The sequence below is a fragment of the Hemicordylus capensis genome, chromosome 15 (assembly GCF_027244095.1).
Source record: "Hemicordylus capensis ecotype Gifberg chromosome 15, rHemCap1.1.pri, whole genome shotgun sequence".
In the NCBI taxonomy this organism is placed as follows: Eukaryota; Metazoa; Chordata; class Lepidosauria; order Squamata; family Cordylidae; genus Hemicordylus; species Hemicordylus capensis.
In genome coordinates this window covers 13756201-13774244 of record NC_069671.1, presented here as the reverse complement: position 1 = coordinate 13774244, position 18044 = coordinate 13756201, and the positions used below count along the sequence as shown (strand labels likewise).

General features: G+C 45.5%; 1 protein-coding gene across 3 annotated transcripts in view; it reads left to right on the top strand.

The window, feature by feature from the left end:
• The window catches only part of SETD1B (SET domain containing 1B, histone lysine methyltransferase), a 68026-nt gene that overhangs the window by 27033 nt on the left and 22949 nt on the right, over window positions 1–18044 (top strand). For all 3 annotated transcript variants that reach the window (XM_053280165.1, XM_053280163.1, XM_053280164.1), the window contains 2 exons: window positions 2832–2944; window positions 7466–8650. In XM_053280165.1, the coding sequence (XP_053136140.1) occupies window positions 2832–2944; window positions 7466–8650 (1298 nt within the window). The remainder of the gene's footprint in view (window positions 1–2831; window positions 2945–7465; window positions 8651–18044) is intronic.

Below are 18044 nucleotides of genomic sequence, written 5' to 3'. Positions count from 1 at the left end.
GTCCAATCCTGCATATATGTGCATTAGAACTTACTCCCAAGTTAAGGAGTAACTTAACTCTCTGCATAGGATGGCAGAGAGTCAGTTTGTCTCCAGTAACATCAGTCAGGCTGAATAGTCCTAATTCACAGCTTAACTGTGAACTCAAACCTCCTTGATTTCCAAGTGTATTGTTGATGATGCAGATGACCAACAAGTCCTAATACTAGCCTTTGAAATACTTGTGATTGCTTCCTTTCTACCGTCTTACATTTGCAGTGTTTCTGACTTAACTAGTTTCATGGCATGCAATGTTGATGTGTTATACTAAAAATAAAAAAAACCAAAGTGTTCAGATGAACAGCTGTCTGTTTTGAGAGCCAGTCATTTGTCCACAATAGCCAACTTATCTGTACTTTACAATTACTTTTAAAAACAAACCCTATAATTAGGTCCAAGATTGTAGCAGAGTAATACTAAGGGACATGCCAAAAGGGATATGCCATTTAAATGTCTATTTAATAAGTGATCTGATGGGTTCTAAAGATGGCAAGCTTGGAGAACAGCAGCACAGTGTCTAGGCTTCAAAATGAGGATCTGTAGCTTTAAGTGAGTCACTTAAGGTGAATCCTTTCCTTGGTCTACGCAATTTTGCTGGTGTGTTGTTGTTTTTCCTTAAGTGCAATAAAGGCCCTATTCTGTTATATTCTATTCCTAATCATAATTGTAATTGCCTGTCCAGTGTCATAGTTTGATGTTTTCAGTTTGATGTTTTCAGACCTAGTGTAACACAGTTGCTAACACTGTAATCCTCTGCCCAGAAGTAAGTTCCATTGTCTCCTGTGGTGCTTACTATCAGATAAGTGTACATAGGATTGCAGTCTGCATACACTTAGCTGGGAGCCAGTCCATTTTACTTGGTGGGACTTACTTCTGAGTAAGTTTGGAATGTTAGAGACTGATCTGAAAGCCAGGGAGTCTCCAGCAATGAATTCACTAGGTGAGCTTAGGCATCCACTAACATGGATAACCATATTGACTGATCCCATAGGATGTTTGTAAGGAGTAAAGGTAAAGTGTGCTGTCAAGTTGATTTTGACTCCTGGCGCCCACAGAGCCCTGTGGTTTTCTTTGGTAGATTACAGGAGGGATTTACCATTGCCTCCTCCCATGCAGTATGAGATTATGCCTTTCAGCATCTTCCTATATCGCTGTTGCCCGATATAGTACCAGCAGGGATTAGAATTGGCAACCTTCTGCTTGTTAGTCAAGCATTTCCCCACTGTGCCACTTAAGGTTACCACATGTTAAAGCAGGCATCCTCAAACTGCGGCCCTCCAGATGTTGCTGAACTACAACTCCCAGCATCCCTAGACACAATTTTTTGTGGCTGGGTATGCTGGAAGTTGTAGTTCAGCAACATCTGGAGGGCCACAGTTTGGGGATGCCTGCATTAAAGTATGTGAAGTCCTTTGAATGTGGTAAAGCACTATTTACAGGTTAATGCTGTAAAGCACTATCTACAGGTTAAATACTCTTCTTATTACTGGTCATGCTTCTTATTAATGGACAGGCGGTTATATTCCAGGCCACTGGTGCCTGCAGATGATGACTTCACCAAGCAAGTACTGGTGTACATACTGTGGCTTGGCTAGGTCCTGGTCCTTGGCACCTGGTATTGGTGTTATGATCACAACTAGTGCAAGTGAAGCCCCGATCCTGTTGCCATGAAGATAATTGTGTTTAGTGATGCCGTGTCTCCCCCTGTGTAGTTCTCCTGTCCCGATTTTCTGCCTTGGTATTGTACCAGACTTTTGAATATGGAACTGGAACCTCTCTTTTTCCCTTGCTCAGCAGACTGCAGTGTAGCTCCCAAGATTCCAGCAAGAGTTTGTGAGCATGCAGGGCTGCATGTTTAGCCACCCCCATATAAGCTCTGCAGCCTGATGCTATCTGCATGTACGTGGAAGTGGATCCCACTGATTTAAGTGGGGCTTATTCCCAGGTCAGTGTGCACAGATTTGCAGCCTCAGATCAGTGCTGTGGAAAATAGGTAACTTTGGGGTCAAATATAATATACCTCTGACTTTACTTGGCATTAAACCATCTGATGGTCTTTTCAGTTAGCTTGGGAGCGCCACCTGTCTCTTTACAAGTGCTTTGTAACATTTGACTAACACAGCGAATCAAATCCAAGAACAAAATTCATTAAGCACATGTGATATGGCTTATGTGAGGAAAGTGACAGCATCCAATTGTAGTGAGTTGCATTCCGTTCAGCACCTTTTCTGTTGGTAAGACAGAGCCTGTCCTGCCTGAAGATTTTCATGCTTGTGACAGTATTGATGCAGCTGGAACCTGGGGGGGAAATGTTTTTGCTATTGATAGTTTCATCCATAAAACTATTAAGCCATTTCTCCTGAAAAGGGCAGGTTTGAGAGTAGACAGAGGGAGTTGAACCACTTCTTGCCTGTGTAGAAAGTCCTCTTGTAGAGAAGAGCACCCTCCTTGATAAAATGCACTCATTCTGCAAGAATGAGAAATATGCTAAATAAATAAGTCTGTATCCTGGGCTACCTTATTATCTTTGTTCTCCACCCTCCCAGCTTTTCTCAAAGAGGCCAGTCTAGGGTTTGATCATCTACCTCATGGAATTTGGAAGTTGCATATTTGCTTGTGTTCTCTCTAAAGAGATGTTTTGCCTCGCTTGACATAAAACCAGCTCTCTGCTTCCAAAGAGAGGTGCTAAAATGAGGATTCTGGATGGAGTTCTGGGGAATCTTTGTCATGATATTTTGTTTGTGGCTTGAAGTGTGTCTCCTTTTGACATAAAATTCTTATTGTTTGTGTAGGTGAAAAACGCATGCGTTTCTATGATCTACTTGTGAATGGACTCTACACTCCTCAGACCTTACCTGTTGAAAATGAGCCGGATGCGTCGCCCACTGTGAATGAAACTCTGCAGGTATCTTTGGCTTGGTTGTGTTTTAAGTAGTATGCATTGCGTTCGGTAGGAGATATTCAGTTTTCTTTGTTCAGAAAAAAATGGTTGTTTGTCTGCAGTTGTCTGTCTCCTCAAGAAACTTATTCTTATCCAGACAGCTGTCATTGCCAAACTCTCTCTTTGGGAAGAGGCTCTTGACATGGCATGGGGCAGGGGGATGGGAATCCATAATAAGAACTTTTATGTGTTGGCTGCTGTTATCTAGGCGGTTCACGAAGAATCCATCGGAAAGCCCAAGATACATCTAGAACTTATACTGGATATAACTGGGCTATGCCAAGTTTGGGTCTTGAGTCCGGACATGACAATGAAATGATACTTTGTGGCCCTCATTCTGTCAACCTGTGTATGGAGATTGACAGGATGAATTGTTTCTTATTTGTCTTGGTTATGTTTTAATCTGCATGGAAGGTAGATTAATCAACTAAAATGTTAGCTGATTGATAGGTCTGCTAATTGAGGGTATCCTTTAAATTTTTTTAGGTTATTTTGGTTTGTATATATTACTGCAACAGGGAATGAAAAATAAATAAAATGTTGGCTGGGATTCTGACTAAATTACTCAATAGAAGTCCTATTTAAATTAAGTAGTCCTTTAAAGTAACTTCTGAGTAATAGTATTGAGTACTTCGTCTGGATCGCTTCTCGGCCTTTTGGCTAAGATCAAGTGTATGTAGTATTTTGTCTGGATGTCAGTCATTACATTTGGCCTTTCCTTGTTTTGTTTCTTAAATTGCATGTTCTTGAATTTTTGAGATAGTGAGGGAAATGTGACTATATGAGGTTTTGGGACATAGATTTATATTAATTCCGATCTTATGTAGAGGACTGGGAAAATAGACATTACAAATTTGCTGTGTAAGCTAAAGGGACTTCCCCCACCCCCCTGACCTAAGGAAAGAATTATGTAATTCATTTTAGAAAATTGATCATATTTAATTATTGGAAAGCCAGATCCTATGCGACTGCTAACATAGATGTAATATGCTTTTATGGAAAATGTCTGTGTTCTATGAAGAGCATCAATTACATCATTTAAAAAAAATAAGTATTGATTATTAGTTAAAGATCAATGGTTAATCAACAAAACCAGTCTTGTGTCAGTTGACAGCGCCAGTTGTAATTATTTTAGTAGACTGTTTTTCCCCATTGATCAAGAAAATATCACAGACCCAGAATTCCTGGGGTCTGCTCTGACTGCTTTCTAGGCACAATGCATGGTATTAGATGCCTTAAGCTCTAAAGTCGGTTTCTGGAGGCTGAAGGGGCTGTCTGCTTTGTTGTGTTCCATTTTGATATCTAAGATCAACAAACAGAGAAAGAGTTTTATTTACAGTAGTTAAGTAGTAGTTTACAACTGCTTCTGCTGCTACAAATTCCATTTGTAAAACAAGCAACTTCTCAGGCCCCACTGTAGTGCCAAGGAAATCAGTTTGTTTTGTTAGGTTGCCTCCTTTTCACTGTCATTATCATTTCCTCTGCATCTATTTGCATATCTCATAATATGATTATGATTTCACCATAGGGCTAAGGCCTCCTGTTGAGCAGTCTCAACTCTTTCCATGGTCAGTGCTCAACATCTTATTGGCATCCAAGTCTAATGCCTAGTTTGGCTGTATTGCCCATGGATTCATGATAAATTCTCATTGCTGTCCCATGAACACTGCGACAGGTGTGTGTTTTTCCCAGGTGCTGCCCAGTCAGATCTTCATTGGGCACACCATCGGCATTGTTTCAAAGACCTTCATTGTATCTTCCTCTGACTTCAAAACCCTGAACTGACCTGTTCAGAAAGGCTGCTGAGGAGAATGTCAAAGAAAATGTTAATTGAGAGAGCTCAGTTGGCTTTGCTTTTGGCTCTTAAAAATCCATAGCTGGTTCTTAAAAATCCAGCTGCCCTTGCCTGTCTGTGTTTGAAAAGCCTTTGTTTTGATTTTTACCATTCAGATACAACCTCAGCCTCCCCTAAAGGTGATCCATTTCATTAAGTTTCTCTCTCCGCCCCTGAACGTCATAGTTTTCGTTTCTGTTTTAACGATGACTAGTGGATGAGATGAAAGGGTAGTTCCAGGAACTTTCTGTCTTGTGTAGAATCTTCCTCTCCTTGGCAGGGCTTGTGCTGAGGTCTGCTGCTCCGGTGTTTGTGCAGGCATCAGCCAGCTCCTCAAGTGAGCCTTCAGTCATCCACTCGCCTGGGTTTAGTTACTTCGTTTGTCCCCTTCTCAAAACCACGTGAAAGTGGGTGGGTTGAATGGTTGAATTATGCATATCTCTATTCACCTGCAAACCTGGCTTAGTAGCTTTTGTACCTCATTCGTTTGGGAGGTTGATAGCTTCAGTGATGCTATCTTTTTGGCAGACACTTATTCATTCTTTTGAGTGTTCTGTATATGAACTGATGATGTGGCTAAGAAGGGCAAGCAAGCGATTTAAATTGGAAAAAGGAAGGATGAGGAGGGAACTTCTTACAGGAAGTGAGGTAAAATAGGAGGAGCTTAAGCCAAATACAGGTCAAGCCCTTTTAGTGTGGGGGCAAGGCTGTAACTCCGTATTATGTGTTAGATTCAGAATTAATTTAGATAACCTTTGAAAAAGTTCTTCCACCAAATACATAGTCTAATATGTATGGGGAGGAGAATTGGTCTTGGGGTAGCAAGCATGAATTGTCCCCTTTGCTAAGGATCTCTGCTCTGGTTTGCATTTGAATGGGTGACTACATGTGAGCACCATCTGCTGTAAGATATTCCACTTAGGGGATGGGGTCTTAGCTCCATGGAGGAGCATCGGCTTGCATGCAGGAGGTCCCAGGTTTACTCCCTGACAACTCTGGTTAAGGCTGGGAGAAACCTTGGAGAGCTAATGCCAGTCAGTGTAGACGGTACTGGGCTAGATGGACTAATGATCTGACTTGGTATAAGGCAGCTTCCTATGTTCTTATGACATCTTGCTCATCTGCATTAAGCAAAATGGTCAGCTGAAGGATTTCTGTTCAAGAAAGAATTGATAGGTACATTTGTACATATCTATCTGTTTCTTCTCCAATCCTGTTGCATAGTTTTCTTTTTCTTTTTTAAAAAGTAATTTTGTGGGTAAGACTCAGCATCAACGGTGTGTGTGTGTATGTATACACACACATACACACACACAGGTGGCCCTAGTTATTCGTGGGGTTCCGTTCTGGCCTACAACTACAGATAACAAAACCTTAAGTCAGTGGTAGTTGGGGGATTAGGTTCTGGAGCCCAGGAAAATGACTGAAAAATCACAGAAAGGACTGGGTAAAAGCAGAAATAAGGATGGAGCATAGCACTGTACCTTAGGGATGTGGACGGAACCGTGGCGAGGAGACTTGAAGGCTGCGAGGATGCCACTTTAAGAGCAGGGGAGGGTGCACTTACCCCTCCCGCCGCTCCCCCCCCGCCAGTGTCCATTTCTGTAACTGCTAATCGGGGCGGTAGCATATCTCCCTGCCACCCCAATTAGCTGTTACAGAAACGGACGCCAGTGTGGTGGGAGGGGTAAGTGCACCCTCCCCCGCTTTTAAAGACAGACTCCCACTGCTGTCGAACTGGCAGAACTGCCGCTTCTCCGAACTGGTTCGGAGGCCCATAAAGGGCCTCTGAGCCGGTTCCGTGCACATCCCGACTGTACCTTGGCCAGCTCAACTCTTCCACTCTCCTGCTCCTCCAGCAGTGCCCTCCCCCCCCAGCTTCTCCAGTAATGCATAATCATGACGCTTCCTCGCCCCACTGTTGAAGTCCAGCACTTAGCAGCACAAGCCCCCTTGGCCTGATTGGTTGGAAGGTTGGCCAAAGAGGCAGCGCAACATTACATCCAATTCAAACCAACACACACAGAGGCGTGTGTGAGAATCCAGGAGTGTGAGGAGAATCCATTTTCAATGGGTTATTAAAATAAAATTTTAATTTAAATTGAATTTTTAATTGCCATCTAAATTAAATACAGTATTATAATGATCAAAATGTTAAAAATTAATTTGAAAATTTTAATTGGACATAAAATTTCATCAAAATTAAAATTAAATTTATAAAAGTGATAATTTGCATCTTACGAGGGCAGCACAGTGCTGCAAGAGGCTCCAGAAATTGGCTCCAACAGGAATGGCTCCACAGGAATGGCTCCTGAAGGCTCCCAGTGGCGCCCTAAAGATACCGACTGCTGCCAAATGCTCCCCAAAATGGCTTTTAGAAGTACACAAAACACTACACATGCAGATCAAAGCGATCCTCCTCCAAACTCCTCCCACAACCCATGAGCACATGCAGCAAGAGCATGACCATGTAAGGGCAGAATTGCACTGCTAAACACTGCAGAAAATGCGGTGGGTATATATTGTCCGAGCGCAGATATGTGAAACTGCGAGTGCGGAAACCGCGGATAACGAGGGCCACCTGTATCTGGCAATCATTCTACTAGATCTTGGAAAATGTATGCCTATTTTTCTGCTTCCCTTTTTTGCAGTTGACTGATACTCTGAAACGCCTAAAAGAGAACAGCCTTTCTTCTGTGGGATCATCCGCTACCCCAAACAGCAGCACCCCATTTTCCCACGATACAGGCTTCTCCAACTGCCGGCAAGAGACCCCAAACTCTTTAAGCCAGTTTACTCCTCAGTCGCAAGGAACCCCTCTCACCCCACGCCTGGGGACTCCATTTTCCCAAGATTCTGCATACTCTAGTCGTCAGACAACACCAGCGTATCATTTTGGACAGGACTCTGGGTATAAACCCAGGAGACATGAAAGCAAATTTACAGATGCCTACAACAGACGCCCGGGCCACCACTACGTTCATAATTCGGCTGCTGTTTTCCGAGGGTCAGAGCATCAGTTAAGCACAGCGTTCAAATCCCATCAGCAGGAGACTGTGCAATATTCCCATACGCCTCCTCTGAGCCACTCGGGTTCTTCGACTTACAAATCTGCCTTCTCCCCATACCAAACACCAACAACGTATGCTCAGCCTGAAGAACCGCCACTTCCTCAAACTTCCAGAGAGGTTGAATACCGACGGCCACCACCTCCGCCTCCAGCGGAGACACTAGTGGAAAGTAGCACAACTGCCACTGTTGATTTTGTTCCTGTGAAAGAAAAACCAGAGGAACCCCCACCCCTGCCGCCAGAGTCCAACAGTCTTAGTGAACCAACTGTCCCGTCCTTCTCACAGACTCCAGAAAGGAGTGAAACACCAGGCACCCCAACCATGGAATCTGACGTTCAGCATAACAGTTTGGACTCGAGGATTGAGATGCTCTTGAAAGAGCAGAGAACAAAGCTCTATTTTCTCAATGAGCATGACTCGGACAATGAGATTCGAATGGAAGGCAGTCCCATTTCTTCTTCCTCCTCCCAACTTTCTCCAATCCCAACATTTGGTTCCAATTCTCAGCCCAGTCACAGAGCACAAACCCCATCCTCGCGTCCTTCCAGCACTGGCTTGGAGGATATTAGCCCAACGCCGTTACCAGATTCTGATGATGACGAGCCTATTCTCAGAACAGCTTCTCTCTCTCAGAATTCAAGAGGAACGTTGGATGCTAGTATGACCCCAGTTGACCAACTGAGCCGGACCTCCAAAGTGGAGTCCTCTGAGGTGAAAGAAATGCTATCGGGGAACCAAAGTCCAATCCCAGAAAAAATGGAAGAGGTAAGCAATTCAGATGAACTGTGTTTGTCTGTGCTGGGAGTGTCGAACCTTTCATTTGGGCTTTCTGTTGGTGGGCGGTTGCACTCAAGAATGTGTATGTGTGTGCATGTGTGTACATTCAGGCTTGTGTGCCTTCCATTGTTGAAACGGTAAAATAAGAAATATTGTTAGATTTGCTAAACTGGGGTGCTCCAGCCTGCTTGGAAGTTGCGTGGTCTGTTCTGGCACATTAGCACCAGTGAAGAACAGGCACTCTGCCCATGCTCAGAATCATTTAGCAGCAGCCAGGTGGCTACAGTAGGGAAGAAAAAGTGTTGAAAACAGATTTTCTGACACATCCTGGACACAAGGTTTCCCGTGCTCCTTCCTCCACACTGGCTTGGTTGGATTTTGTTAAAATGTTCCTGCTGGGAACAGAAGGGTAGAAACCCTCTGGGTGTTTTCCATGCTGCTTGTACACCTCTCGGGGAAAGCTGGTCTTGTGGTAGCAAGCATGACTTGTTCCCTTAGCTAAGGAGGGTCCACCCTGCTTGCATATGAATGGGAGAGTTGATGTGTGAGCATAGTAAGATATTCCCCTTAGGAGATGAGGTCACTCTGGGAAGAGCAGAAGGTCCCAAGTTCCCTCCCTGTCAGCATCTCCAAGATAGGGCTGAGAGAGATTCTTACCTGCAACCTTGGAGAAGCTGCTGCCAGTCTGTGAAGACCATACTGAGCTAGATGGACCAAGGGTCTGACTCAATATATGGCAGCTTCCTATGTTCCTATCAAGCCATGCCTGTGTGTGTTGCGGCCCGCAAAGATGTGGATGCACCTGTGGAACAGATGGCTAGCCAGTGCAGGCTCTTTGCAAAAGTGGGGTCTGCTCTCTGGGCACACTGGACATTACCTCTTGATAGACCAAATGAGAACAGAGCTCCCTCTCTGCCACCGTTCTGTGGATTTTGTTGAAAGCTCAGTTTGATGTTGCCTTTGCGTGTGTGTTGTGCAAGGCGTCCCTTCTGTCTGGGAGTGCTGCAGGCTGAGTCCTTCGCTCCTCCCCTCCACTGTTGTATTGATATGTGCAGAGGATGGATGGAAAAACCATCTGCCACCTGCTTGCCCACCGAGTTTCCCTCCCGAAGTATGTGCAGGTGCTCCACACAAGAGCTTAGCAGCAGGCACAGAATAGCCTGTGTGTACTGAAGTGTAAAAGGGAGCTACGGCTATAACCCCTCGTGTCCTTAGAGGGAAGTCCTATTGGTGGGACTTCCAAATAAACGTGTGCAGGTTCCTGTTGCACAACTGCTGGAATGTATAAGAGAGCAGTTGTGTCTCGTGAAATCTGTGGTTTCCACTGTGGCGCCTTTTCTGGCATGCTGTTTGTGTGTGCTCCTGCAATCTAGAGGTCACTGTGACAATGGGCTGAAGACCCTTTCCTGCTCTGTAAATTAGATGTAAACAGTTAATGGTCCCTCTCCTCCTCCCTCCCGCAGCTGATTCAAGCTTCATGGCTTTTTCTGTAGGGTTGGAGCTGAAAGAGTGGCCACAGAGCCCTCTGAAACGTGAGCTGAAGCATTTCCAGCTTGCAAATGAGACCGAGAAGGAGTGCAGGTTTTCGCCTCTGAAGGGGCTGGGAAAGCAGCAGCTCATGTTTCAGCCTATTGTGAGGCTGCTGCTCCGTGCCAGGCTTTCAGAGTATTCCTCCGCAAGAGGAGGGAAGCTAGGATCAGAGTGGATTTCTATGGTGGGTGGGCAGGGAGAGGAGAGAAGGCACGTCCATTGGCTGCACCTCTCCACCAAGAGGAGAGGCCTCCTTTTGAAGGCTGTCTTGGTTTCTTCATCATTCACGTGAAGCAAGTGGCCATATGTGCAGTTCTGGTTGGGCCAGTGCTGGGTTAAGGAGCCGAGACGCTGTTTAAGAGGATGTCTTTGACAGGGGGGGTATCTGCCCTTGTGGTCTGTGATATGGGCAGAAGTTGAGAATGGCGTTCTTCAAGGCAGGGTGGGAGGGAAGGTTTTCCCCGAGAAGGGCTAAAGGCAGGCCAACAGAATGGCATGGGCAGAAGTTCTGTGATCTTGCACAGATCAAGGAACAGCATGTAACCCAAGGAGCTTTCCAGCAGTTTTAAAGAGGCATGAGCTGATCACCAGATTGGAGCTGTAGGAGGTTGCAGCTGTGGCACTGATCTGCACTTGGCCAATTATACTTCACAGCAAGATACTTCAAACCCATGCCAGGTCATCCGAGGGGGACCCAGGTGCACAGCCAGTCGTTGCAGTGGCCATCCCTAAAACCTGAGAAGGCCGGCCCCGGCCGGCAATGCTGGGGAGAAGCCCAGTCCACACACAGACATGGAAAAGCAGACTTGGGCAAGGTCTACTTCGATGTGATAGCTGCGCTTGAGCTGGCAGGCAGCAGCTGGATGTGAGGGTGGTCCATGGCTTTTGTGTGTATCCTGGAGTGACAGAAAGGGAGATGGCAGGAACAGGAAGGCTATCTTCTCCAACTAACTGGGCAAAGAGGCACCTTTTTAATATGGTGATTCTCTTTATTTAGCAGGGGGAGAGTCACTGGCCCTATCCGCCCCCAGCACAGTACTTCCAGTGACTGTTGCTGATGCCTGTCTTGTGTTTCTTTTTAGATTGTGAGCCCTTTGGGGACAGGGAGCCATCTTATTTGTTTGTTATTTCTCTGTGTAAACTGCCCTGAGCCATTTTTGGAAGGGCACTATAGAAATCTAATAAATAATAATAAAAATCACACAGATGGGATGTGTTCTCCTCTGTCTTAGTGTATGACTTGGCATGCATGTTAAGTCTAGGTCATGAATGTGGTCTGATTATTAATAAGCCTGGCACTTCTTGAGCAACATTTTTGCGTTAATTGGCCTTCCTCAGCTCTCCCTGTGAACTGCGTTGAGATCTGGACATCAGTGGGGCTGGGCACTTCTTTTAGAATGCTGTCACTTGGGCAGAGCACCTGCTTTGCATGCAGACCATCTCAAGTTCAGCACCTCCTGGCAGCATCTCCAGGCAGGACTGGGAAAGATCCCTGCCTCTAACCCTCAAGAGCTGCTGCCAATAAGAGTAGACAATGACCTGGTCCACAAGTTGTTCAAATATAGGTTTAATGTGGGTTACCAACATTAGCATGATTGTGTGAATCCATGCCAAGTTGGGAATCTCAGATTTATCTAAGTAAGTTTCGGGCAGTATAAAAATATGTTAAATAAATAAATAAAATAAAATCTAACAAACAGTTGTGCTTGTGTCGGTAATGCACACTAAACCTAGATTTGAATGATTGTGTGAACCAGGCCAGCGTTTTGCTAAATGGACCACGGTCTGCACTGATATAAAGCAGCTTCCTATGCTCTCAATACCATTGCAATGATAACACACCTGGCCTTGCTTTGAGACTTGGCAGTGCTGGCTCTTGGGAAAGGGGAGACAGAAATGTTGAGATGATACACAGGTAGCTCTCGCTTGTGTTCTGCGGCTTCTTTCCTGACTCAGGAAAATAAACACACCCAAGGGTGAAGGGCTGCAGCAGTGTTTGACTAAAACCACCCTTGGCTGGTGATGGCGGCCAAGTGACAGATGTTGCTGTGAATGTTCTTGATGTGTTATAGGCCATATGGTGAAACTACACTCCCCACCTCCTGGCCCAGCCCATGTTTTGAAGGCTGTTCAGTTCTAGCCCTTAGCTGTGGAGCACTGGAATATTCACACTGACTGCTCCGTGGGGTGGTTCCTGTTAGAATCAGTTAGGGGAGGCTCAGTGTGATGAAGAAGGAGAAGTCCTTGGTCGAGGCTACTTCTAAAACATTTCTAAACAGGAGTAAGGTTTAATAGTTGAACCAGATTGTGCATGTGAACCCACATGCTTTTAATATCTTTTGATCTTTTGATCTTTTATATCTTTTGATCTAAAGATAAATTTACATTTGGCTTGCACAATTGTACCTATTGCTTACTTTCCCTCAGGAAGTTGAATGTGGCAGCATTATAACTCCTGTATAACTCTGCCGTGGCCCTCTGTTGCTCCAGTTAAATATAATTCCCCCCACCCCTTTGACAGCGTATTTATCCTAATAGAAGACGACTTTGAATTTAAGACATCTCTCTTTAAAAGTGGAGGTTACATACAGGTAATACCTGCATTTACTTGAAAGGAACAGGCTCTGAATTTAATTTGACCTCCTGATTTCTAGTATTTAAAAAAATGGGGGGAAATCTAGTCTTGGATTCCTGTAAATACAGTATGTTTTGTTTCCTATTGTTTCTCCCTCGCCCTCCTCTCCTTTGCAAACCTCTGATATACTTGCAGGGGCACAGGCCATCTCTCATCCGGTTACATCTTTAATGTTGATTAAAACACATTTGCCAAGACATTTTTATGAATGGATATTGTCACCATCTATGGAAGATATTCACCATGATAAAAAGAATTGCTATGGCTAGTGAATTTGCTCTGTGTGAGTGTGTGTCAGAGTATTAGAAAGTGTTCCTCATGCAATCCTACATCCACCGCTGGAAGAAATTGATGTGGCAGTATTGGATTTAGCTGGTTCCGTTGTACCTCCCTGTTATCCCTGTTCAGTTCCAGCTGCATTTAATATTCTTTTTCTGCCTCCTGTTGTTCTCTTGCCTGCTGTTTAACAGCTGCTGCAGTTCTGCCCTGGAATTGGTGGTTTAGATAATAGATTCCTCTTTCTATATGGACTAGCATCCTTTATCTGTTTAAGCCTAATGTCTGATCCTTCAACAGCCCTTCTGATGCAAGCTTCATTTCCTCAGTTTGTGCACTCCCCTGCCGCCCAGTAAAGATTCTACAGGGCTGAGGATTCAAGCACTGGGTTATCTGTCTACCAAGAGACCTTTGAAGACAATGCCCATTCAAAGGGGGCTGAGGGAGAGGCATAAAGAAGGAACTTGGCCAAACCCTATATGTATATTCAGTGCTGTTTTCACCTTGTATGCTAGCTGGTTGAAGAGGGATTCATATTTCCCCCCCTAGATCTGTGTTTCCTCTGGCTATTGTTTAAAACAGAAGAGTCCTTGAGGGAATTTGAATGGTGTAGCTAGTGTACTCATAGAATCATTTGATTTTTTTATATTAGAAATCAGGAGGTTGATTCAAAGGCCATTGATTCAAAGTTGATTCAAAAACCATTTATGTCAGTCTCCTTCCATGAGGTAGGACCCTTGTTACCCTCTCTCCCCAACAGATACAGCTGCACTGTTTGATTTGTCTCAGTGCCAAAAAATAAAATAAAAAAGCCAGCGTGGTGTAGTGGTTAGAGTGCTGGACTAGGACCAGGGAGACGCGAGTTCAAATCCCCATTCAGCCATGAGACTTGCTGGGTGGTTAGAAAGGGGGCTGGCAAACCATGGTTGCTGCCAGCTATGGTTTTGCATAAGGATGTCTGAATCAACAACTCAGTTATAGCCATCACTTCATCACAGAAGGAGAGTAGTGCTGAGCAGATGGAGGATTAAAGTAGATATTAACTCCAAACCATGGCTTGCGTATAGGTTTTATGCTATAGTCATATACTGTATTTACATGAATCCAAGGCTAGGTTTCCCCCCAAGTTTTTTGATATTAGAAATCAGGAGGTGATCCTAAATTCAGAGTCCTGTTTGTCTTGAGTAAATGCAGGCATAAGTGTATGTAACCCCTACTTTTTAATGGCCTTAAATTCAGAGTTGTCTTCTATTTGGGTAAATCCAGTAATATCTCTGGTCAACAGGTAGGGAATATGCCTAGTTGAGGCCTCCAGAGTTGATGTCGAAAGCCAGGGAAGCAGCCTCTAAACGAGGGTAAGAGCACAAGTGTAAGGCAAAATAGCTTCAACAGGGCAAAATCAGTCAGGAGGATGTCCAAGACTTGACCCAGGAGGTATGAATATTGAGCAGTCTGGCCAACTAGAAGGCTGGACTGGAAGCCAGTTGGACTCCTATAGTGGCTTAATTCTGTGTGAGCTGAGTTGCTGTATTTTCCATGTTGACTTGACTACACTGTAGGTCCATGTGCGAAGAGGAATATGTATCTGGACCTCTAGGATCAAGTCGGTCACTTCTGTCCTTGCAACAAGCCAATTGTAGGTGATACTGTTACAACTTTGAGCCATTTATTTTTGTCTTTCCCTGATGTTTGACTTCAAGCCGGTGGCTCTGTCCCTGAACAGATCGAAAGTGGCTATCTCCTGTGAAAGACTGTATGAGATCTGCATAGCCAAGAGTTCTTTTCTCAGTCTCAGATTTTTTTTTTTTAAATGCTCTTCTCTAAATGTTATGAATTGCATATCCTCGGCTGTATCGGCAAAATTCTGCCCAAGGCAATATGCAGCTTTGGACTCTTGACTGGCAGATCCCTTCTTTCGGGATAAGACAAAATCCCAGCCGGATTCTTTTCTGCTTTGGCAGAGCTCCTTTCGTTAGGGGACGTGACCTGGTGACACGCTGACACAGAATCCTAGCGAGATGACAGATTGTGCTCGTGGCTTGTAATTACGCCACCTCAGAGCCCTTTGCCTGCTCCTTTGGCGTACGGAGCTTGGGGGGGGTTGGGAGCTAGTGCAGAGGTGTGAGCGCAGGTCTGGGGAGAGGCGTACAGGTGCTCCCCAGTGGAGCTGGCGTGGAGGAGGGTCTCTTCTGTTGCCTGGCTGGATGTTCAACAACTTGGAGTGGAGAAATCACAGTTGTGGTTGTAGGGAACAGCACCCCTTTCACTCTCAAGGGTCAGATTGGGGGGTTTGAGGCTTTTAAACATAAGTTGTTGTTGTTGTTGTTTATATTTTATATCCTGCTCTTCATCCAAGGAGCCCCGAGCGGTGTACTACATACTTAGGTTTCTCCTCACAACAACCCTGTTTAGGCTGAGAGAGAAGTGACTGGCGCCAGAGTCACCCAGCTGAAAGGGGATTTGAACTCGGGTCTCCCCGGTCCTAGTACAGCACTCTCACCACTACACCGTGCTGGATGCAGCAGTTCCTTGGAGACCGCCACTGCCAGCGATGTATCTTTTTACCTTTTCTCAAACAATTTTTGTGCTTGGACATTTGAGGGCAATGACCTTTGGTGAGCTGCAAGAATTTGGATTCCCTCTGTGCCATAAGTGCAAGATCGTTTTAAAAACAAGTTGCTGTGGTGCATTCATTTTGTTTACACAGAACATAAAGCAGTTGTAAGAAGTGCAATTTTGTCATGAACGGTTTGACTGACCAGTTAACCAGTTCTCTACTCAAATCATTACAGAACCACAAATCCCAGATAACGGAGCTTTCAGACGTGACCCTAAGCTTGTGCTTTGGAAGTAAGTTGCTGGGAAGCAAACGGTGCTTGTTTCCAAGTGAATTAATTTCAGAATTACATTGTGTTTAGAGTCTTCCGTTGCCGGCTGTGGTGAATTCCTAACCAGAGGAGTGCCAGGGTTAAAACCTTTTTGGGAAGCGACACCCGCTGAGCTTGAATATGGCCATCCGATCTCTAGTATGCAGACCTCTGGTTTCTCAGTTGGGAGAGTGACACACTTTGTGCATGCTCAGAAGTGTGCTCGCTTTAACTTTTTGCCCTTCCAGGGCCGAGCTGTGTCACTCCGAACGGGTTCCAAGCACAAGGCTCCCTTGGAGGCATTGCCGTTCTCGTAACAGGAAACTGCTGCTGTGTTCAGACAGAGCATTCTCTTCCCCTGAGCACACATGATCAAAACACAGCAGCAACGAACCAGCGATGTTCTCCCCCCCCACACACACACACTTTTAGCAGAGGAGCCTGTTTCTGATGGTGCCTTTTAACCGTGGTGCCCCCTCCCCTTCCCCGTGTCGGAAAGCAGGGATGTGGTGTCCGAGATGCAGGTTGCCCCTTCTCCAGCTCAGGAGAACACTGGCTGGCATTGTTACGGGCAGTTCTTCTGATCCACCCCTGTTCCTGGTTAATATTTCAGCAACAGCTTGCAGGGCCCGGCAGTTCTTGCCCAGTTCTTGTGTCTCAGCCGACCCGAGAGCTCCAAAGAGAGGGCGTCATGCCTGAGTGTTCCTGCTGCAGAGAAATGCAAGGCTCCGTCCGAAGGGTGCTCGTCACAAGAGTCGTCTTATCGTCCTGATGCAGCCTCCGCCGTCCCCGTTGCAAATCATCTTGCAAATGCGCAAGTCCTCAGCGCTGATCCGCTTTCTGTCATTCCCCAGGATTTAATGAAGTGTTATCTGGTGGAGCCTCTTCTAGACATGAGAGCGGGGCTTGAAAGCCACGCCTCCTCCCTTGGAACCGGCCGTCCAGTTTGGCTTGGAAAGGGGTGTGTGTCTGTGGAGGCTTTGCCTTGATTTGAAAAAGAAAGGGTTGTGGCCTCTAGCAAGGCGTCCACAGAAATTCGCAACAGCAGAAATCCAGAGGCATGGGACCTCTGAATACCATGTGTTATGGATGCCCAGAGGCATCTTTGGGGGAACAGAATGCTGAGCTAGATGGATGATGGGTCTGATCAAGGAAAGCGGTGCTCTTAAGTTTCCCTAGTTAGCTGTGCTGTGAATGTATGAAACCTTTCCCTATTAATGTTCTGTGTTTTTATGCGGAGTCCCAGGGCATCCTGGTAGCTCTGTAGAGGTGGCGGTAAATTGGTTATATTTACATTAGGGAAAGGAGTGTGGCTGGTGGCCAAAATTGCAGGGTTTTTTTCCCCTCAAGTAGCTGTCTCCAAGGGCTTGGGCATCCCCAGGAGTGCTGGCCTCTCATCTCCAGAACAACAGGTGCAGGAAGATGGTGGATCACGGGACCGAAACGCCCAGTCTGTGTCTCGCTGAGGTTGCAGATGCAAAACAAAGTTGTTGTTTCTGAGCCAGGCCCTTTTGCATCCCCTGGCAAGTCTCTTTGGAGAGAGGGGAGCTGCGTTGCCCTTCTTGCAAATGCCCCATTGTGATCAACCGCCTTCGAACCCGTTTTCTCACTTGCCCTTTTTACTGGTTTTTCTCCATGTGAGGCGGTGGCTAATTAGGAAGCAGCACCTGAGCCTGCCGCATTGTACAACACAAACACACACCACAGCGGCATTTCTTTACAAGCCAGGTAGTCCTAGGGGTGAGTCCCGGTTTTCAAGGGAATAGCTCACTCCACCCCTCCGCTTCAGGAAGGATCAGTTTAAATATCCTCCCGTGAGAGTTTAATAAAGCAACATACATTAGAGCTGATGTTGTTCAGTTTCCTTCCCTTTCACTAAGGTGCCTCCTTTGAAACTTAACCAGTACCTGGCTAGGATGGCAGCTGTTGCTGTACCATCTGCACTGTCGGTCTACGGTGGGTGGCAGGTGCCAAACTATGGCATTTTGCAAAGAGGGCTGATAGGCTTTGGGCAAAGGCGAAGGAGGTCCTCTGGATGTCTTTTGCAGAATCGTCAAATGATGCTACATCCCCA